Source organism: Anolis sagrei, chromosome 3 (assembly GCF_037176765.1).
Source record: "Anolis sagrei isolate rAnoSag1 chromosome 3, rAnoSag1.mat, whole genome shotgun sequence".
NCBI classification, from domain to species: Eukaryota; Metazoa; Chordata; class Lepidosauria; order Squamata; family Dactyloidae; genus Anolis; species Anolis sagrei.
The window spans coordinates 82,731,728-82,756,333 of NC_090023.1; the positions used below are offsets into that span (position 1 = coordinate 82,731,728).

Genomic DNA, 24,606 nt, shown 5'->3' on the forward strand with positions numbered 1-24,606 from the left:
GGACCACTCCAACAACCACCATGTCAGACTACACAGAGAAGCCACTGAAATCCACAAGCATGTGGACAATTTCAACAGAAAGGAGGAGACCGTGAAAATGAACAAAATCTGGCTACCAGTATTAAAAAACTCTAAAATCACAACAGCAAAACAGCAGAGAGGAAACAACCAGGTACATCTTATCACCTCTCAACAAAAGATTCCCCCAGGCTCAGCCAGGCCTTCAAATGCTAATGAAGGTGGTCAGTTATTATTATTACGGTCACACCGAGCTCCAGCAGAGAAGAGCTCTTTGCCCCACCCCAGTCATTCCACAGATATATAAACCCATTGTCCTAATTCCAACAGACCTCATTACCTCTGAGGATGCTTGCCATAGATGCAGGCGAAACGTCAGGAGAAAATGCCTCGAGAACATGGCCATATAGCCCAAAAAAACCCACAAGAACCTAATGATACATTTGTGCTGAATCCAGAATCCAGGTGGACACTGCTGAGAACTTTTTTTAATCAATTAAGTCCTAAACTTGAATTAAATCCCAGATGAATGATGTTTTATTCTTGTTTGGTTTAATATCCAAAAGTAGCAGCAGCAGTGCCAATACTAGATAAAATGCTCTCTCAGCATATCTGAGGGGACAAGGGCCAGAAATACTTACTTTATATTTTTAAAAATCTGATTCCTGCTCTACTTAAGTGGCTTATACAATCAACACCAATCACTCAGAGCAGCATTAATGTTGAAGTTATCCTTTCTTCCCAGTTATCAACACTGACCAGATAGTTAATTAAGCCTACAAGTGAAGCATAATGACTGTAGCAGCAAAGGGATATGAACAATAAAGTTCCAACTATTTTAAAAATGCAAGATGCAAAAAAAAAAAAAAAACAATTAGGGGAGAGATGATTTATTTTTGTCTTTGCATCTGCCTTCTATATACCAGAAAGCTTTGAAAGCAGGAGGATGTTGACTGCACACATTTCTTAATGATCTCCTTGATTGCTCTTCACTGATCAATTTTTCATAAAACCTTTTTTTTTTCACGTCTTCTAATGATTGTTGCTATATGCCAGTGGTTTCATATTTTTAGCTCTGACATATATATCACAGCTCCTCTGATCATTGTCTAATCTTGGCCGACTTGTAGAAAGTACTCCTTTGTATCTTTTATATTTGTGGTTTGTTTAAATTAAGTATATTTGGCTGTTGTTCCCAGTTGGATAATCATCATGTTCATATCCTGTGTACCCTTGTGTCCTATGTAGCTATTTTAGCATCTCCAAATTATCCCATGATCTGAAGTTGGAAATTCCCTTCTTCCAATTTCTAAGTTGTCCTATTATTTATAAAATTTTGGTGCCAGTTTCATTGTGATTTACTCAGAGAAACTGTAGTAATTTTTAGTATAAGAAGATATCCTTAAAAGATTGATATTGTTGAGCATATTAATGTGTCAGTCAATAATAGGAGTTAAATCATTTAGCTGCCTGTATGTCTGTGCTAAAGAAAAATATATGAGTGGGTATCTGCACTGTAATTAAACACTGACCATGGACGCTATCCCATGCACCCCCACCCTCAACCTCCTATTTCTTAACACTTTCATAAACAGGTTGTAAAGGCTTCCTCTTCGTTGTCTGATACTCTATTCAATCTAATATGCTGCCAACATCTGTGAGGTGCTAAGCTATGCTGCCACCAATTAATAAGGGTTTCCTATTCAGTTTATTAATGGATTTCTCTATTTTCAAATAGATTCACTGCTACCACTCTGTAGTGTTTTTTTTTTTGGTGTGTAGCGAGGTTTTTTTCTTTCTTTCGAAGTAGTACACTGAGATTTGAGTTACTAAAACAAGAACAAGTTTATTTGGAGTATGGAAGGGTCTTAATGGTTTCAGAGTTCTCTTCTCCTGAGGTATAAAGCTTCACGAGTTACAGTTTCAACAAATCTTAATATAACTTTAGGATGTCTTTTAATTCACCAACTAGTTCTTTAGTTGTTACACTTCTAAATATGTTTCTTTATTTGACAGATTAACTAAGGTCAGCTAATGCCCTTGTCTCCCTTCAACTTCCTGCTGAAGTAAAGATTCCCAGTGGAATTTCTTCTCCTATTAGCACAGAGCTAAATCACAAACCTATTTATCACAAACCCTTGACCTATTTAAATCACTCAGGCTAAAAGCTTTCCCTGACTTTGGTTCACCACAAGTTTGAACCACCTTCCATTTAGCTCGATGACCAAAGGACTGAAACCTCAAAATGACTTCTTCTGTTATGTGCAGTTGGCTCCACCCCTTTCTCCATGGCAACCTAACTCCCCCTAGTTCTGCCATTTCTAAATGGTTAACCCTTTATGTACATCCATAACTGTCTTTTACCTCCTCAACACATACATATAATAATATTCAACCATCTAAGCATACATTATATATATATATATATATATATATATATATGGCTTGGGTAACCACGGAAAAATTTGGTTCTAAACTCGTTTTGTTTTTAGGGGGCCCTTGCGTTTCGTTTTTTTAATAATTCCGAAATTTTCCTTTAAAAACATTCAAAATTTACGAAATTTCGTAAAATTACGAATCGATTCGTTAATGGCGGACGAGATTGCGCAATATGCTAAAAAAAAACCTCCAAATGGGACAGGAGGAACATCTGAAGCTTCCCTCTCCATCTGTTGTTGACTGTTGGTGTGATAAAACAAACAACAACTATAAAACTTGCACCAGACATGCAAAAATAATTATGAAATAATTACGAAATAATTATGAAATAATTACGAAATAATTTCGAAATAATTATGAAATAAATACGAAATAATTACGAAATAATTACGAAATAAATTGAAAAAATTGTTTCGAATCTTTATTACTCCTCACACAATTCCTGCATGGCTCAATATTGGATCGTAAGCTAATTTAAATACGAATTAATAACGAATTACGAAATTAACGAACGAAACCGCCCAAGCCTAATATATATATATATATATATATATATATATACACACACACACACACATACATACATGCATACTAGGCTTGGGCGGTTTCGTTAGTTAATTTCGTAATTCATTATTAATTCGTATTTAAATTAGCTTATGATCCAATATTGAGCCATGCAGGACTACTGTGAGGAGTAATTAAAAATCGAAACAATTTTTCCAATTTATTTCGTATTGTTTCGTAATTGTTTCGTAATTGGTTCAAAATTGTTTCGAAATTGTTTCGTAATTATTTCCGTATGTCTGGTGCAAGTTTTATAGTTGTTGTTTGTTTTATCAGTGATAAAAAATAAATTATCACACCAACAGTCAATAACAGAAGGAGAGGGAAGCTTCAGAAGTTCCCCCTGTCCCATTTGGAAGGTTTTTTAGCATATTGCGCAATCGCGCCTGCCATTAATGAATCGATTCGTAATTTTACGAAATTTCGTATATTTCGAAATATTTTAAAGGGAAATTTTGGAATTCTTTAAAAAAAACGAAACTCAAGGGCCCCCCTAAAAACGAAACGAGTTTAGAACCAAATTTTTCCGTACTTACCCAAGCCTAATGCATACAATCATATTTAACAGTAGAGACACATATACATAACTATGCTTAACTTACAGTTAAAAATCAATGCTTCACCACACAGGTCTCTAATGAAGCATCACAAAGCCCATTAAATGGCACAAACAGACTCCCACTTATGGGTCCGTGATGCGTTGTCACGGAACTGTTTAGAAGTGTTAAAGGTGGGGAAGGAGAGGGGGGGGGGGCGACAGGGAGAAATCATTTTCTGAGCTCATGATTCAAGTGGAAATGGGAAAAGTGGGGGGAAGCACATAGGATGAGATCTGTCGAATTTGCCCATTTTAAATTGCTTCAGTGATGAGTAATGGCTATTCCCATGAGTGATCCCCTACCAAGCATTGACTTTTCTCTCTCAAAATCCTGCTTGGTAATTTTTAAATTAATTTAATCATCCGAAATACTAAAATTTCAAGATATCACCACATTGTTTTTCCTGTCATTTCTCCTTCATAGTAATCTTGGCTTGTGGAATTGTTCTACTGTTAGATTTTTAAGTTTTGAACTCCTGTAACTGGAAGTAATGAGATTAGGAGGAAAGGGGAGGACCCCAGAGAAGGGGAGTCTGCCTTAAGAATGATGCCTATTGTCTTCTTTAGAGTAACAGAATTGGACAGGAAAGTCAAGAATCCCAGAAGTGGTGTCTGTCTTAAGAACGGTGCCTGGGTTTCCTCTAGAGTAATGAGTTTGGAGGAGAAAGTTGAGTATTCCAGAAATTGAGTCTATTTTAAGAACAGTGCCTCAGGTCTCCTCCAGAGTAACAGGATTGGAGGGGTCAGTCAAGCATCCCAGAAGTGGTGTCTGTCTTAACAACAGTGCCTTGGCTTTTCTAAGTGGATGGTTGAGACAGGAGGAGGCGATCCTGTGTGATGGGAGTAATTAAATTCATTTTCTGTAAAGATAGAATCTCATGCAAAGAAGATGATTTTACACTCAAAAAGACTATTTTTCCTGTTTTTTCCAGCTCTCATGAAGTCCTATATAAATACCAAAAAGCAAATGACTATATGATCAACCAGATTCTGTAATTGCTTGTTTGCAAGGCAGCTATCTAAATGCTTTTCAGTGAGGTCATTCAAAAGCTTTCAGTGGAAAAGCATAAGAAACCAAAAGGGACATTTGAACTTTAAAAAGGCCAAACAGTAATTCATGTTCTCTTGATGAAAGAGCACATTGATAACATGGGATATGTACACTTTAATTTTTTTAGCCAATTCACTCAGGAAAGCTTTTGATTTGGATTTTTGGCAAAATCTTCCAATTTTCTTCAGGGCACGGTGCCAGGAAAAATCAGGCAACCTCTCCCCTCATGGTCCCTGCAAGTATTTGATTTCTGAAATACAGATTAAAACATTCACATTTTCTAAACTTATGTGTGTGGGGGTATCAGGTGAGATTTGAGAAACTGGTGTGAGAGAATTGGCTGTCTGCACGGATGTTGCCCAGGGAATGCCCTAATGTTTTGATGTTTTACTATGCTTGTGGGAGGTTTCTCTCATGTCTCTGCATGGGGAGCTGGAGCTGACAGAGGGAGCTCATCTGCATTCTTCCCAGACGTGAACCTCCGACCTGTCTGTCTTCAGTCCTTTTCTAAACTGAAGGCATCCCACACTTGGGAGGTCTATAAAATATTTGAATCCTATTTTTGAAAAAAAAACAACCTGTTTGTATGTTGTTGTCTTTATCTGTACACCAAACATATTAGTAAGCATCTGCTGAAATAGCATTATTGTGCATGTACACGTTACAATTAATGCAGTTGGACTCCATTTTAGTTGTCATGGCTTGATGCTATGGAATCATGAGAGCTGTAGTTTCATACAATCTTTACCCTTTTCTGCCAGAGAGTGTTGGTGTCTCACCATGCTGCAAATCCTATGACTCCACAGCACTGGACTTTGGCAATTAATTATATAGCGTAGGTGCATCCTTAATGTACAAAACCTTATGCTACCAACTTCTTCCTCACAGGTTTTATCTGCCCTGATCAATTGATCCAGGAACAATCCAAAGTGGAAATGGTCTGGACTGATTGAGGAGACAGTCACATACATTGTACTGAAACTGTGGTGGGTGTTTAGAGTCAGATAGTCCATCCAGGTTCTACATCAGTCACCTTGCAATCCATGTAACAATCACTCCTCCCAGATGGCCACAGAGCTCTGTGATAATTCCTGTCCATCATGCAACTAGGAAGAAGGAGGGAAATGATCCCTTTCCTTCTTCCCGGCTGATTTGCTGCTTCTGCTGATGTCAACATGAATCAGTGTGATACCTAGAAGCTCTCAGCTGTCTGGGAACAGCAATGGCAGTGACCGATGAGTGCAGGGAAATGGGGATCATGGTGGCCCATGTAGATGGTGTACTGGCCCAAATCAGGTCCAGTTCTGATGTCCACACATTCCAACAATGCGGGGTTGCTCTGTAGTTTTAGACAAACTGTCTAGTATCCCCCAGCTATCTCTCAATACCCAGAGTTCAGGAACATCTTGGTGAATATAGGCCCTCAGTTTGTCTCAAAAATACTACAAAAGCATTTTGCATATTTAGTTGTATATCAACATATTAGTTACATACCAAACCTAAAATTCTTTTTCTGTGTATCTAGATTTAAAACCAGCTACTGCTAGGGTTATAACAGCTTTATAATTTGCATTATCAACTGTGGCAAATATACATCCAGTTACAGTGTCACTCTTTCCTAATATGATTCCTTGGAAATCATTTGTCTGAGAGAGATAATACAATTATGTGCATTTAAATCAGTTCTGAACAGGGCAATCAACACTTTCTTGACAAGAGCATAATGGCAAATAAAATAATTCTGTGTTAAATTGCAACAGAGAAAAAAAAACAATACTGTGTTATCACAAGGCACTGATGGCACTGATTTTGTTTTACTGTTCTGCATATGAAAAACATTCCAGGAGAGCGGGGAGAGTATCCCATAATGGAAGTTCTCCAAAATATATTTTCAAAGCACCACATAGGAGATAACTTCTTGGCATCATCAATACAATTGGGAAATGTTAGAATACAGCATCTGAATAATTTCGAGGAGGTATTGCAGTGCTGCATTTGACTTGTTATCAGTCTGATGCACATGTGGCTGGAGGAAAGAAGGGCTAAGAAACTGAACAAGTAGATAGAGCAGTTAGTATTATTTGCTGCAATTGCAGCCAGTAATTTCATAAGGAAAAGGCCCTGAAGCTAGAAAAACACACAGTGAGCCTATTCTTATTGAAAGAAGTGTGTTTCTTCATCCCCCCCCCCCCCCCCCCGTATAGCTTATGACATTTATTTCCAACTTTGGGAAAATAGCCATATACATCAATAGCTATTATCTTTTTTTTTCCCTTGAGTATTTTTAATAGTCCATGCACTTTTGTATAACACCTCTTACACTGAGTTCTGTGAACTCAATTTGCTATGTTCACATATTGTTCGTTAAATAAACTAGTGTCCGAAATATTAACTAATATTCGTGCAAAAGGTACAAAACATTTTAATATATCTTTAGTGAAATTTCCGTATACATTAGGAAAAAAGGAAGACGGGGTGAATAAGAAAAGAGGAAAGAACAAAAGACAAAGAAAAGATGCACAAAGAAACCTTGTTTCGCATTGTTCAGAAGCAAACTGACTCTTTTGTGGGGTCTCTTTCAAAGAGCCTTCTTGACACCACTTTGTTTCATATTAATCAGTGTTTAACATACCAGTAATAAAAGCCATCATCTGTATCATTGAACTGTACTTATTCCACTCCACTTCTTTTCTCTATTTGGTTTTTAAAAAAGAGTTCCAGTGTTATAGATAACAAAAGAAGAGAGGAAACACAGAGCTTAGTCCAGTGAAAAAACCATTTCTCCTCTGCAAATAAGAGTGGGAAATGAAATCTATAGCTGTCCTGATGAAAGAAAATTAATATAGAAAATCAAATTATTCAATATCTTCTTAAATCCATAAGCCAGCCTAGCGTTATTTCAGAATATATTGCCTAAAATCTCTCCTCAGTATTTAAAAGACACAGAAAAAATAGTTTAATAGATTGTAATTTATGTGGCGGTTTTCTGGCGTTGCCTGCTTGTATGCTCTCTTTCAAGGCTTTTATTTGAAATATATCCAGGTGCTATGGGGATGCAAGCAGCTGTTACACTGTTACTGCTAGCGACTATAGACAGCCTTGCTTTTCTCTTTTTCTAAAGCCATCCCCATCATTTCACAATCTTGGAAAAACTATTAAATGATGTTAGATTAGCATCCCAAAACCTACTGCTGAACTTTGAATATGTTTAATGTTTTTTTTAACTGTGAACTTTTAAATACTGTTTTTGTTTAATTCTGTTTTAATGTTTACATATTTGTATTTTTTCAAATATTAATTAATTAATTTTAGCCCTTCCTGTCTCCTTGAGGAGACTAATGCTAATGCTTTTTATGTTAAGTCACTTTGAATCTCCTTTGGGAGAAATAAAGCGGGATATAAACAAATATAATAAGAATAATAATCTAGCTGGTCTAGAGCAGGGAGAGGCAAAAGATAAATATCTGAATGAACTGGAATAGATTAACAAAGACATATGACTCCAGACTGTTTGACCTCTTAGCAACAAAATGAAAGCCCCCATATGAATTATATTTTTAAAAATAAGAGAACTTGTGGTAGCTAGAAGTTGAATTTTGTGCAAGAGGAAGGTACCCAAACGCATTTTTTTTTTGTCCCAGAATTTCTTTTTTTCTAAATGTTTTTTCCAACAGGTTCAAGTTAGTGGATCTTGGGTGTCTAGTATAAACAAAAATAAAGTTGATGTCTCAGAAGCTTCAGTCATTCTACCCTAGGTCTTACATGGAGAAAAACCATATTCACCTCCTAGCTGCCTTGATGCTGGTGCAAGACATACAACTTCTGTAGCAATGAAAGTACTTCTTTTAGGATTTAATGTGATATACTCAAACGTCCTTCTTTGTAGTGTGTTTTGCTATGTGTGTATTATCCTGGAGTGTATGATCTAGATCAGGGTGGCTTTGGACCGGGGGAGGGGGGTGGTGGTGGTGGTGTGGGATTGATGATTTTTAAGCATCACCTTTTTTCTTTACATGTGCACAGCAACTTTTCATGCATTAAAGACCCCTTTACTTTTGTGCTGGGAAGCGGTGAGGGGAAGCAATGACTTCCTTTGAGTAGAATCAGCAGACACAAGCAGGAAGGAAATATCAGGGACACCGCTTGTCCCCATCCTCTTTGTCTTCCCAGTACCAAAATAAGGAAGAAAAGAAGACAATTGCCATTCCCTTCTTTTGTCCTAAAGTTTTGGACTGGGAAGCAGGAGTTGGGTGAGTAAGATCCCTTACTCTTACTGCTGAGCTCTGCTACCACTGGCGAAACTGTTTGCTGGCAGAACCCCATTGAAAAAGTCACTTGCTCAATATGAGGTGTCTAGTTAATCGGGCTTTTTCCTCACTGTTGATTGCCTGATGTATTTATTTATTTATTTATTTATTTATTTATTTATTTATGATATTACTATCCCTCCTTTCTTGAACCTGGAGGTGACTCAAGGTGGCTTACAACCAGGCTGGTTGCTTCACTGTGATATCCAAGTAAGCAGCTTCCCCAGCAGGGCTTGGCCAGCAAGCTGTTTGTCTGGGAAGGCAGAAGCAGCACATCACTTTGGCCGAGAAGGAGAAATAAAAATAGTACTTGTTCAAATTTGGAATGTAGAGAACAATACAATTTCATTGCAGTATACTACATATGGAGCCCCCAGTGGCCCAGTGGGTTTTGGTCAGCTGAATTTGCTGACCAAAAGGTCGGCAGTTTGAATCCAGGGAGTGGGTGGACTCCTGCTATTAGCCCCAGCTTCTGCCAAACTAGCAGTTCGAAAACATGCAAATGTGAGTAGATCAATAGGCACCACTCCGTCAGGAAGGTAACAGCACTCCATGTAGTCATGCTGGCCACATAACCTTGGAGGCATCTATGTACAACACTGGTTCTTCAGCTTAGAAATGAAGATGAGCACCACCCCCCAGAGTTGGACATGACTAGACTTAATGTCAAGGGGAAACCTTTACCTTTGCTATACTACATGCATTTGGACAGTAGGTTTGGCAGTAATCATAATGTTTGAATTCTGACTATGACAGGCTTTGGACTGAGTCGTTGGTTGCTATGTCAGACCTGGATTCAGCTATATGATGAATAATAATGTTTTAAATGTATTTTAATCTAATGTTTTATTTTTTGTATAATGTTGTTTGTAATGTGTAATGTTGTTGGCATCGAATTGCTGCTGCAATAAGCAGCCCTGAATCCCCTTTTGGGGATTGAGAAAGACGGGGTAGAAATGTGGGAAATAAATAAATAAAATGTAGGTATGATAATAACAGGGTGAACACAGGACAGCCCTGATGTTGAACAATATGAATTGCAACTGGATTTTTTGGGTAGTCTAGAGCTTCATACCAGACTTTTACTACAATAAGATGGTTTACTGTTGATTTGCATAAGTCATAGCTTTGGGTTTTCTGTCAGTTATAACAAGATCTTTTTCAATATATACAGCCTTTATTTACTTGTTTTTTCTTATGCAGGTTTACCGATCAGAAATTGCCCCACTCAAAGAGAATGTGGACAATGTCAATGACCTAGCTCATCAATTTACCTCAACTGAGATACAGCTTTCCCCATATTATCTCAGCCGAATTGAAGACCTGAATGAAAGATGGAAACTCCTACAGGTAATATTGTGTAACAAGAAGTAGAAATTTATTCAGTTTTGATCGCAATGAGATCTTTACTTGTTTTTATCCTCAGAAGGCAAAGCAAGACACAAATGGCACTTCCTGTCGAATATACACGTGGGTAATTTTGTTTGCATGTTTTAAAACATTTCCAGACATCTGAACTTAAGTAATGCTACAGCATGTAACATAGTCTTAAGTGTGCAATTCAAATAATATTTTTAGCTGGTAGTCTACATTATTTAAAAATCACATAATTTCAATTCAATAAATAAATCCACACATTATGAGCAATAGTGTGGCTTTGCTCATGTTTTACATAATGAAATTAAGGTTTTAAATAGAAAGTATCTAATTTTTTTATATAAGAACTACATTTAAGGTATAAAAAATGACATATAAAAATTGAACATTTCTACCTAACCTTCTCCCCTCCCTACCCCATATCTTAAACACTACTACACCATCTACAACAATGAACTAAATTAAACATAGGTTAAATGTCACTTCCAACATGCCAGATCCCAATTCTTACCTCTTTTACAGGAAAATCAACAAATCTCATATTAATAATGAAACTTAATTCTACTTTGTGTTACTTCTACAGGTATTTGAAGTATACTCTATTTTTAGTCTTCTTTTCCTTCTCAAAATCTTTCAATTTCTTATGAAGATATTGTATTACATAGTAGAAGACTGACTTTAAAATTTACTTTGTTGCTCAGTTCCATACTGTTCTCTTTTAACAATTCTTGAGAACATGAATTTTAAACACTACTTTTGCAAGTAGTTCAATGGTTCCTTCCATTGCTCATGCATTAACATTACATCTATAGAATCAAATCAAAAAGGTTCACCATCACTGATTTAGAGTATAGAGCTATTATTTACCAAATTTTCTTTTCTTCAGTGGCATTTAATGTGCTAGGTTTGTTTAACGCTGTTGAGCATCTCTGTATCAAATGCATGAGATTCTCCTCCATGCTTGTTTCCAGTGTCCTCCTTGTAGTTTTGGTAATGTTAAAAAACATAAAAGGTCTTATTCTTCATGAAGTAAAAAAAACTATGCTATTTAAAGATAGTTTCATCTTCCCAGCAGAGGGAGATTTTGATCTTTCTTAGAATTAGAAATTCTGTTTTTGTTCCAGTAGTTAAGAAATTGCTCTCTTGTGTTCCATGAAAATAAGAATTGCTGCCAAAGCCATAATTTCCATGGTCCCTGGATGGGCTGTCAATGAAACAATTGATTTTGTAGTTTGGCTTCTACCATTAGAGCAGCGTCTCTTCTTTGATTGTAAGATTCAGCTCTATTGGGCATCTTCCATACAGACATCTGCATGCTGAGTTTCTAGTGATGTGTGAAATGTGCAGAAGAAATTCCACTTCCAGCTGCTTTCTGATATTTCAGCAATGGCAAATATTTGCCTGTTCTTTGTTTCAAATTCAAGCAGCTCCTTTTATTTTAATACTACACTAGAGTAGATGGACATTATAAAGGGATGGGTTAAAATGTATTTAAAGCCATGTAAGGACTGAAAGGTGAGAAATAAGCACTGTGGTGGGTACATAGTTCTTCAAAGAGAATATTACAAATCAAAACTGATAACCTTCCTTGCAGTGCCCCATGGTAACAATCAGGTTAATACTACTAGAACACCATAAAATATTATATTGTATCAAAACTAGATTATGGTAGTCTGAAATAACTATATTATATTGTATAAAAACTAGATTATGGTAGTCTGAAATAACTAATAACTTAAAAATTATTTTTGCATCTGAAATACAGCTTTGGGTTAGTCAGATATTCTGGGTGGTATCCATTTATGGAAAACACAAGAATGGCCATCAGACTGGAAAAAATCAACTTATATCCCCATACCAAAAAAGGGAAATGCGAAAGACTGCTCCAACTTCCGTACAGTGGCCCTTATTTCTCATGCCAGTAAGGTAATGCTCAAGATCCTGCAAGGCATGGAGAGAGAGTTGCCAGATGTTCAAGCTGGGTTTAGAAAAGGCAGAGGAACGAGAGACCAGATTGTCAGTATCCGCTGGATAATGGAGAAAGGCAGGGAGTTTCAGAAAAACATCTATTTCTGCTTCATTGACTATTCTAAAGCCTTTGACTGTGTGGATCATAATAAATTGTGGCAAGTTCTTGGTGGGATGGGCATCCCAAGCCACCTTGTCTCTCTCCTGAGGAATCTGTACAAGGACCAAGTAGCAACAGTAAGAACTGACCACGGAACAACAGACTGGTTCAAGATTGGGAAAGGCGTACGGCAAGGCTGCATACTCTCACCCAACCTTTTTAACTTGTATGCAGAACACATCATGCGATGTGCGGGGCTTGATGAATGCAAAGCTGGGGTGAAAATTGCTGGAAGAAACATTAACAACCTCAGATATGCAGATGACACCACTCTGATGGCCGAAAGTGAGGAGGAGCTGAGGAGCCTTCTAATCAAGGCAGGCCCGTAGCCAGGATTTCGTTTCGGGGGGGGGGGGGGCTAAAAAATTTTCAGGGGGGGTTTCGGGGGGGGGCTGAGTTTCGGGTGGGGGGCTGAGTCTGAGTGAAAGAGGGTCTAGCCTAGCAAACCTTTTGTATCATTACCCCAATACCCCCATACATATGGGATATATTTAGAATGGTGATCAAATCATGATATTAATAAACATAACAGTTTAAATAATGCACCAGTAAGGCCTTTTCGCGAACCACCATGAGAATTTCGGGGGGGGGGGGCTGAAGCCCCCCGAGCCCCCCCCCTGGCTACATGCCTGAATCAAGGTGAAAGAAGAAAGCGCAAAAGCCAGGTTGCAGCTAAACATCAAAAAAACCAAGATCATGGCAACAACAATTATTGACAACTGGAAAATAGAGGGAGAAAATGTGGAGGCCGTGACAGACTTTGTATTTCTAGGTGCAAAGATTACTGCAGATGCAGACTGTGGCCAGGAAATCAGAAGACGCTTACTTCTTGGGAGGAGAGCAATGTCCAGTCTCGATAAAATAGTAAAGAGTAGAGACATCAGACTGGCAACAAAGATCCGCCTAGTCAAAGCCATGGTATTCCCTGTAGTAACCTACGGATGTGAGAGCTGGACCTTAGGGAAGGCTGAGCGAAGGAAGATCGATGATTTTGAGCTGTGGTGTTGGAGGAAAGTTCTGAGAGTTCCTTGGACTGCGAGAAGATCTAACCAGTCCATCCTCCAGGAAATAAAGCCTGGCTGCTCACTGGAAGGAAGGATACTAGAGACAAAGTTGAAGTACTTTGGCCACATCATGAGGAGACAGCAAAGCCTAGAGAAGACAATTATGCTGGGGAAAGTGGAAGGCAAAAGGAAGAGGGGCTGACCAAGGGCAAGATGGATGTATGACATCCTTGAAGTGACTGGACTGACCTTGAAGGAGCTGGGGGTGGTGACAGCCGATAGGGAGCTCTGGCGTGGGCTGGTCCATGGGGTCACAAAGAGTCGGAGACGACTGAACGAATGAACAACAACAATCCATTTATCAAATTAACTCCTCCTACTGAGAGACTGATTTCTGACAATGAAAACATGGTTTGTACAACTACCATAAACCAGACACATACTCTCAATTGCTGCTCCAGAGAGTTCAGGAGAGTTAGGGAAGTGGCAGCTTTATTGGGGGAAAATATCTATTGTGCCACAGGAAGTCCAGACACACATTAGATTTTATCCAGTGTTAAAAGCACCCAGGAAAGGGGTGCAAAAGTCATGTTGAAGATTTCTTGTTCTATTCCTTTTGAAAAAATAGGGACTTGGTTTGAGTTCCTAGTTTTATTGGATCCATCCTGATCTAGATAATATGTACTATGGTTCCTCCTAATCCCAGCATACAAATCAACAAGATTAATCTTTTGGACAGTTAAATCCCAACAATCCAAGCATCAAAACATATACATTTATGTTGCCATAGATATCTATTTAATACCATTTAGCCTGTATTCTGTTTTAAAAAAAAAGGCCAGCTAAATATCCCTAAGATGGCCATGAACACAAACACATATTTGGGGAAATGACAAAACGATGTTTTAGCCCCACTATCTGGTAGGCAGAATTCTACTGCTTCTCAGTGTGTAGGTTCCTCCTACTTTAATGAGTAATAGGAGAACCCCTTTTCTTGAATTTGGCCACTACATACCTTTCAATTATCAGAATTTGGCACTTCTAATTAATTCTTTGTTTCCTGCTTTTTTTCTGTTGCCTTTAAAGTATCCCAGTTCCTCTTTCCTCCTTCCACTTTTACCTTTCTCTTCATCCCACTGCAATTGCTTAAAGGTAAATTCAAAATATGAAAGTAGTTTGCAGTCTATTAACACGGCAGGTAAGGAAACAGAAAAGAGGCAGAATCTTGCCTTTCCCATTGGGTCTGAACAAAGCAAACATGTGTCCCAGGTTGTACTGTTTATCATCAGACCTTTTCTACTAGTGAGATGGTCCTAGGCTAAATTCCTTGAACTTAGGGTCTCTGGAACATTATGGAACAAATTAGTCATGAGTTAAGTCCCATTAAATCCAGTGTATGAGATCCTCTTACTAGTCACAATGAACGAATACACACTGAATTTGTTTCTGAAAGTCTACGCTTTATATCACATAGTTTCAGTGAGTTTATTCTAGATGGGGATTAGATTTAGGCCAAAGCAAACTAAAATTCAACAAATATAGTCTTAATCCAGGCCAATGAAATGTACACATTCATTTTGCACAATGTGAAAAAGTGCTTCCTTGTACATGTCCTCAATTTACAACAGACTTATTGTTGACCTTTTTCTTCGTATTTGTTGCTATTCTTACTGTGATGTTTATTCATCCAAAGAAGCAGGGTTTTTTTTTCACACATGTGGAGACATACTGTTCTCCAGGTGTTTGGCTGATGGTTTTCTTAGATTCACACTTCAGTGTGGTAGCTTGCAGAATTGTACATTAGGGGCACCATGGGATTTAAAGAGATTTGGACTTGCCAAATATATTTTTCCACTTTAGATAAATAGAAGCAATTGTTTTTGCTGCTGCTGCTTTTTTGGTTGGTGCTACACAGCTACCAGCATGTTTTTATTGCTACTGTTGCTATGATGATTAGTTTGGGAGCTAAAGGACTTCTGATATTCCATGCACATCAAGCAAATCTGTGTTACCTCCCTACTGACTCTAATTTTAAATACCCCTTTACACAAAGTAAAGATGGACTAGGGAGCTGCAATTGGCACCTTCTTTAGCATCATGTTTATAAGCATCTGTGTTGCTCTGTGATTCATCCTTAAGCTGTGTACAGCTGTGTTTCCAGTTCTCTGTTAACAGTGATTTAGTTCCATATCCATCTTACATTACCAATTTTGTTAATTTATTCATGATTTAACTGTAGTCTTATTTTGTGTCCGGGCTTGCAGGACTGTGATGATTATGCTTTTTTTCATTAAAGTGCGGGTTGCATTGCTGAAGGCTGCTTTTATTTGCATGATTGTATAAGGAAAATAATGGCATTTCTATAAATACATAAAACATGGGTGATTTAAATGTTTATGGCTCTGTGTTAGTACTAAAAGATAAACCTTAGGAAAACTGCAAATTGCAGTTGCAATATGTTCGCAACATTTTTCAGCTTTTGTGTGAATACATGGCGGTTAGCAAGCTTTGGCATATCTGTGTTACACGTACACACACAATTCCAATTTCAATGGCATGTTGCAGTATGTTGTTGCATTTTCAGTGGCAATCAAGAAAAAACATGTAAAATTGAATAAGACCCAAATTAAGCCTTCTCTGTCAAAGATCAACAATAACTCACCAAACTACAACTCCCAGGATTCCATAGTATTGAGCCATGACAATCAAAGTGGTGTCAAACTGCATTAATTCTACAGTTTTCGGGATAAGAGTAGATGATTCTGTTAGTCAGCATGAATAGTCTAGGCATGGACTACATTTATTATCTTGCCAATATTCCCTACCATTCTTCTTTCTTCTTAGTTCCCTACCATATCTTCAGTCCATCTATTCAGCCTCAGATATCCTTGAATCAATTCATGGTCAAGGTCAGTATAAGAGATCAGTTCTAACGGCACTATTATAGTTCCACTAGTGAACAGAATGCAGGGTGGAAAAGTACAGGGTGATTCAAATTAATATTGTTGCATTTATGCCTGTGCACAAGTTCAGAGTAGCTTGCCATGATAGATGGCGTGGTTTGTTCCTGTCATGATCATTAGAAGTCTTTATGGTAGCAAGCGGTATGGGTATATGGCCCCATTCCACTTCTTTCAGGGGTAATGAATTACATCACCTGCTGGCCCCCAAACCCCAAGATGGGCCATGATTATTTAATCTACTTCTCACTCCTGCTGCATGCCATGAAATAGCCATCTCTTTGTACATTGCTTCAAAAACAAAGTAGTTTTTGTGGCACCTAAATGAACAACTTATTGATTTTGAACATTCTCAGGCAAACCCTGACTTTGTTAGATCGAAGAAGGATCTGATACGCTTTTGAAAAAAATGAGCTTTGGACCACACAAGATTATTCTTGCAATAAAAGGTATTTTCAATTCATTCCACACATGCTATGCAGAAACATTTGTGATTGATGGTGGTACTGGCTGTAGTTGCTTAGCATGGTGCTTGAGTGAACTGAAACATTGCTGGCTTCTAATGGAAAAAGCAGAAAAGCAGGAACAGTTGTAGCACGCCATTTATCAGTCACATAAAATCTCCAGGTGTTTACTTCTAAGGACTTCATCCCACAGGACAGGTCAAGTGTTTGGGAGAGTAGGTTTTCCATAAAGCTATGGCATACTCCATTTTGAAATTAAATGGAAGATTTTCCTATCTCCATCACACCTAACCCTTCTCTCCACTTTCTTTAAGATTTATCAGTTTGATTTGCCATCACACAGTAAAGACTTGTTTACTCCTGCTGTCCCTCCCCCATGTCCTTTCTTCTTTTTTAGTTTATCTCTTTCTCAGGAGTTCAACTTGCAGCCCCCTCCCCCCAAAAATATATATAAAGGAGTTATTCTTGCGTCCCTACAGGAGATACGAGGAAATGAAGCTTTAGCTCTCTTAAATCTCTCTCTGTTGTCTTTTTGATAGGCAAAAGCAGGGAAGAGGGAGTTGAAAGGGGGAGCTTGCTAGGAAGGTTACAGAGACATGAAGCACAGGATTTGCATGTTTGCTATTTTCTCCAGAATGTCTTGAATATCTTGTTTATTGTACCTTCTCAGTCCCAAAATGGTAATGGTGGCAGAAAGGAATCGATTCTGCCCACCTCCATACACAACAACATCATTTTATTTACCCACAGACAAGGGGGGATTCCCATTACATGGGAATAAGTCAATTGACTCAGGAATTATGGGGAAAACTCACACTTTAGAATTGGCAAGATACCTCTAACCCACATTTGAAGCTTATGTCGTATGAAGGGCACCATTGGTGGTAGTTTCTTAAGTGTGTAGAAATGCTTATTTAATTGTGTGGGATGAAGTAGTAGGTATCATTTCTGTTGCATCATTGTAACATGCAGAATAATCCATACACCATTGGTCTAGTGATTTTGTTTTTAAAATATTCACCCAACTCTAAAAGGAGGGGCTGGAAAGCTTTGCAAGTTTCTAGGGGCAAAAATGTTGTAAACGTGTCCATTTTCAAAACACTGTACTTTTTTCAAAACACAAGAATATATTGGGATATTATGTATTAGAATTTGGACTCTGTTTCTGCAATTAATATTAGAAAATGCAGATCGCATGAGGGAGCCGAAGGGGAATATGATTGTATTGTCGAAGGCTTTCATGCCGGAATCACTGGGTTGTTGTAGGTTTTTCGGTCTCACAACCTCTGGGGATGCCTGCCATAGATGCAGGCGAAACGTCAGGAGAGAATGCTTCTAGAACATGGCCATATAGCCCAAAAAACCTACAACAACCCAGGGAATATGATTATCCACAAATTCTGTCATATAACATTACAGGGTAAAACATGTGCCATTCAAGATGAGTCCCCACATGATACCTGATGAATTCACACTCTTCTCCTCATGCATATTGTTTCATTTGACTTTAAACACCTGAACCATGAGTATCTATCATTGCATTTATTTACAAGATAGGCACATGCCTTATTTTGAACCCTACTCAGGCTTTCTAATTTTTGTAGAGAGCAGAATGAATGCTGATTAACTGCTAGGTGATTCAAATTATTATCTCACTTAGAAATTGTATAGAAGTACTTTTTAGCTACACTTAGTTGCATCTTAAAATGATGTACCATCACATAAGAATAACATAAATGAGCCATAAAATTAATGAGAGTTTACATAAGGCATCAAGATTATATATGTTTGGGGTTTTTTTTGGGGGGGGGGGTTGCCTTGTGGCCAAAGGATTGGGTTAGACGGTTGTGTAGTCCTTTTCATATTTCCAGCACTAGAATTAAGTTTATACATTCCTCAAGGTCAATATGGAGATAGACTGCTAACAGTTCCCAAATCAGATAAAACAGCATGACTTTGTGCCTCTGTGTCAGATATCTTTGTAGCTCCACCAGCAAATGACTGATTCTAAACATTTAGCAAATCTCTAACATTTGGAGCTGTAGGTTCCATAGCATTATGTACAAGGGAAGCTGAAATATGAGAAAACAGGTTTCGTTATCATATTCCAATTCTCCAACATGCTAATGAATAGGAAGAGGAATTAAATGGAATATTGAAAATCTTGAATTTCATGCACACAAACATAAATATACACAAATAACCAAATCTGTTGTCTGGATATATTTTTTCTTATGTAATTTGAATAGAACATTTACAGATAAATGAACACATATCACCATCTTCGTTTATTATAGTTATATATTACCAAAATCTCTAGGCAGCATAGATATAAAATAGTTTGAAATGACAAGTAAAAATAAATAAATTTCATCGAACTCAATGGATCTTACTTCTGAATACAGATGAATTATACAGTAGAATTATATATACAGTAGAATTATAAAACAGAGAATTGTCAGCATAAGTACAACAAAATTAATGGCACAATACTCTTCTTCAAGAAAACTCTTTAAAACCCAATGATAAATAAGCATGTCTGGTGGACATAGATGGGAAAGGAGTACAGATGGACTCTTAGATCATTCGTATTAAGCCAAACTTGAAATTTCTCAAACTACTACTGAGCTCCCTCAATTTCCCACTTTGTTTCCCAAAAGCAGGAAGAGTCTTATTTGGGATATGTGGGTGAAAATATTACTCAGGACTTGTGTGCAGAGAAAATTCTATAAGTTTTTCCCCTCCCTGTTACTCATTCCCTTTCCTCATGGATAATATTCCTCCTGCATAAAGAGAAGGTGGGAAATTTTGTAATAGGAAAATCTTTCATCCATTTAGAACTGTTGACATTAAACAGGAATATCTGATAAGCTCAAATGGTTTTCCTGTAGTGTGGCAGGGTATATGCAACTCTCCAAAACTATTGTTCACTAGAGCTGTGGCATTTACTTTAAATTATCAAGATGTTAATTGCCTACAGTATTTCAGTGTCCAGATTTTCTTACCCAGTTGTTCTTCTGATATGTTGCATTCAACTTTTAATTTTGCAATATCTTATCTAAATTTTATAAACTGGAAAAATATTTTAGTCATCTGTATTCAGAAGTAAGATCCATTGAGTTCGATGAAATTTCCCCCCAGGAAGTATGTAAAGGATTACAGCCTCAAAATCTCTGATGGGTCATAGCATTTGCAGGCTAGGGAAATTGAGGCTGCCTTTCTATTACCACTTCATAACCACACATAGTTTACAAATATCTGGAATTATATTTGCTATGGATAAGGGGAATAAATTTCTCTTCAGTAGTCATAATTTATTTGGGGTGGGTTCAAAACGTCAAACAGGGTATTTGTGAGTTTGGGATTCATTTTTTCTCAGATAGTTTCATGTTTACCAGTAGAAAATCAAAATACTGAATTAAAGCCGGTGGAGGCTCAGAAGCCCAGATTTATTTATGAAGCTATTTTTGTGTTGAGCATTTCCTCTAAGGTTTATATAAATCCCATTAAGAGAACTGCCTCCCAAATTACTACAGGTTTTTTAAACATACTTTTGAGAAAAACATTCAGATGCATCTAGGTGAACTTCCAGAATTTTAATTATATCTGTATCAGATGAGCTGCAGAAATATAAAAGGGGTTTTGGAGAGATTTAATTTTAGATAGCTGCTTAATTAACAGCATTTGGAAAAACTAGTGCAACTTTAATTAAATGTCTCTACATTAATTTAGTCATTTAATTGAAAATGCATTGGGATAGTCCTTACAATTTATCACTCATGCTGTTTGAAGGAAGACCTTTTTTTACTAACAAAGTGTAATAACATTTCTGTTTGTATGGGCATACTATCTGTCACTCACTTGCATTATATACATTTTGAATTGTAAGTTTGAAAGAAAAGGTGGCAACATATGGAATCTATCATTCCACATATTCCATATGTTAAGGGCAGAAAGGGCCAGTGTTTATTGATAATCATTTTACATGTATATAGAATGTATATAAATAGCACAGTTATTAAGTCCATTTGAGGCATTTCATCTATAGATTCTTTATATTATGCTTCTTCATTAATTTGTTAGGACATCTATACCTTAAATCTACAGTTACCATGCCAGCAACATTACATTTACTTTCCTAATGACTGAGGTTTCTTTGCTTTCTAATGTTATTTACTATATCATTTACATAAATCATTTACTTAAATCAGGGGTCTTCAAACTTTTTAAACAGAGGGCCAGGTCACAGTCCCTCAAACTGTTGGAGGGCCAGATTATAATGTGAAAAAAACATGAATGAATACCTATGCACACTGCACATATCTTATTTGTAGTGCAAAAAAACACTTTAAAGCAATACAATAAATAAAGAACAATTTTAACAGACATAAGCTTATTAGTATTTCAATGGGAAGTGTGGGCCTGCTTTTGGCTGGAGAGATAGGATTGTTGTCACCTAACAACCTCTAAAGATGCTTGCCATAGATCAGTGGTTCTCAACCTTCCTAATGCCGCGACCCCTTAATACAGTTACTCATGTTGTGATTATTTTTGTTGCTACTTCAGAACTGTAATTCTGCTCCTGTTATGAATTGTAATGTAAATATCTTAAATACAGAATGTATTTCATTCACTGGACCAATTTGGCACAAATATCTGATACGCCGACATATGGTGGGGTTGGGGAAGGGTTGATTTTGTCATTTAGGAGATGGGATTTATAGTTCACCTACAATCAAAAAGCATTCTGAACTCCACTAATGATGGAATTGAACTAAACTTGGCACACAGAACTCCCACGTCCAACAGAAAATACTGGAAGGGTTTGGTGGGCATTGACCTTGAGTTTTGGAGTTGTAGTTCACCTACATCCAGAGAGCATGGCGGACTCAAACAATGATGGATCTGGACCAAACTTGGCACAAATACTCAATATGCTCAATTGTGAGCACAGGTAGAGTTTGGGGAAAATAGACATTTACATTTGGGAGTTGTGGTTACTGGGATTTATAGTTCACCAACAACCAAAGAGCATTCTGAACCCCACCAATGATAGAATTGGGCCAAACTTCCCACACAGAACGCCCATGATCTGCGCCGCTTGCCCCCTCCCCAACCGGGCCTGCCTTCTCCCGACTTCAGGATGGGGTCTCGCCCCATCCTGAAGCCGGGAGAAGCTGGGGGAGGTGGCAGGCAGCGCGGCTTTGGGGCCGCGTTGCCTGCCGCTTCTCCACACCCCCGCAGGCCAGATAAATGCCCTCGTGGGGCCGGGTCTGGCCCGCGGGCCGTAGTTTGGGGACCCCTGACTTAAATCATGGCTTCTTAAACTATAGGTTATGGCCCCAAATAGGATCCCATTTGCTCAATATTGAGGTCATGAAAAAATTGGTAACAGTAAAAGCTGTCTGAACGCCACCAATTTCCACAATCTGTTAGCAACAACATGCAGTGTTTACAGTGAACTCTGCAGAAAATGCTTCAGCAGTACTCCACAAAAAGGAAAACCAGCCTTAGTAAGCCTTGCAAAGCTGATTTATTATCAATAAATGCTTGATTTTATACCTATTTTATATACCTGGGGTCACATAAAATTTTATCGGGCAGAGAAAGAGGTAGTGAATTGAAAACGTTTAAAAAGTTCTCACATAAATAGGAATCTGAAGCCATTTCACATTATCTAGTTTCTCCTAGTTTATTTCCCTTCTTATAGGGCTGTCCAACCACGGAAAAATTTGTTTCTAAACTCGATTCGTTTTTAGGGGGTTTTTGCGTTTCGTTATTTAAAAGAATTCCGAAATTTTTCTTTTAAAAAGTTCGATATTTACGAAATTTCGGAAATTACGAAACAGTTTCGAAACAATAACGAATCGATTCATTAATGGCGGACGCGATTGCGCAATAAGCTAAAAAACCCTCCAAATGGGACAGGGGGAACTTCTGAAGCTTCCCTCTCCCTCTGTTGTTGACTGTTGGTGTGATAATTCTTTTTTATCACTGATAAAACAAACAACGACTATAAAACTTGCACCAGACATACGGAAATAATAACGAAATAATAACGAAACCATTACGAAACAATTTCGAAACAATTACAAAACGAATTGGAAAAATTCGTTTCGTTTTTTAGTTGCTCCTGAATGGTTCAATATCTCTTCGTTATCAAAAAAATAATGAATTAATAACGAATTACGAAATTAACGAACGAAACCGCCCAGCCCTAATAATTACTCCTAGGGTTGTGCACTGATCCTGTTTTAAAAATGGGCTCCAGCTTGTTTGGCTTAACTAAACAGTGTTTGACAGGGTTTAACTGAATTGCACACCTCTAATTACTACTATTGCTGCATACAGTGTGTGTGATCCCTTGTTCATTACTCACGCATCATTACCAGCATATTTGTAAACATTTTATATTTTATTAGGGTGGGAAACTAAGATGAACTTTTTATAAAGACAATGCCTATGGCAGTTGTTCTTGATGCTGTTGTTATAGTATGAGCATACACAGTGCTAGATCCAGAATAAATAAAAAGATTGCATTGTTAGATTTCTTATTTTATATTTTATGGGTCATGAAAGCCTGCTATATATATATATATATATATATATATATATATATATATATATCCCTTCTAAGCATCTGTGATCTCAACCTATGCCCCATCATTTCTATTTGACTACTTTGCGTCCTTTTTATGTTATTCATTCTGTTGGATGACCTCAAGACTTCTCCTTCTTATCCTCCTACCTCTGTCTGCATCTCATCTTCAGATAGACAGAAATAGATGGACAGGAATAGAATATATAGGATTGAATAGATTGGAGACCTCTAAGAAACAAAAAAAGGCACTCACTTTCACTTTTGGACATGGACAGGCATTCCTTAATTTTTTTGTTTAAAACAGTGTCTCTTTTTTTAAAGTATTTCTGTGATGATTATTTTCCTGTTTTCTCTGTTCTCCAACAAACTAGTTCTTTTGTTGGAGAACAGAACTACCATACTAGTTTTTACAATTATTAGCTTTTGGCTTCCACCTTCTCAGGTAGAAAATGGAAGAGGGCTCTCCACCATTGATTCTTCAGCCAAGCAGCACTGGCAACTCCAAAGACATGATCAATTGGTCCTGTCTCTCTGTGGCCCCATCCACACTGCCATATAATCCAGTTCCTGAATGCTGATTAACTGCATTCAAGTGGAGTATATGGCAGTGTAAACTCATATAATCCAGCTCAAAGCAGTTAATCTGCATTCGGAAACTAAATTACATGACAGTGTAGATCCAGTTTAGGTGTAGACATTTAATTGGACTAAGGCTGGATCTACACTGCCATATAACCCAGCTGCATAATACAGATTAACTGGTTTAAACTAGATTATATGAGTCTATATTGCCATGTAATCAAGTTCAATGCAGTTAATCTACATTCAGAAACTGGATTATATGGCAGTACAGATGGGGTCTTAGAGACAGAGGAGCATTGTTGCATTTCTTTAGGCAGAGAACTTGCATTTTGGGGGGCTGTATCAGTGCCAATAAAAATAACCTACTGTTTGTAGACCTGATGAGCAGAGGCATGGTCAAAATGTGACAAACTTGTCTCCAGGTGCCAATGATGCTATTTCCTAGAGATTCTTGTTTCATGATAATCTTCCATTGATTAAAAAAAACCCAACCTCATTATAAATAACTGAACT

General features: G+C 37.6%; 1 protein-coding gene across 15 annotated transcripts in view; it reads left to right on the forward strand.

Moving 5' to 3' along the window:
* The window catches only part of DMD (dystrophin), a 1,568,405-nt gene that overhangs the window by 1,337,464 nt on the left and 206,335 nt on the right, over positions 1 to 24,606 (forward strand). For all 15 annotated transcript variants that reach the window (XM_067466757.1, XM_067466754.1, XM_060770144.2 and 12 more), the window contains one exon: positions 10,181 to 10,327. In XM_067466757.1, coding sequence (XP_067322858.1) covers positions 10,181 to 10,327 — 147 coding nt within the window. The remainder of the gene's footprint in view (positions 1 to 10,180; positions 10,328 to 24,606) is intronic.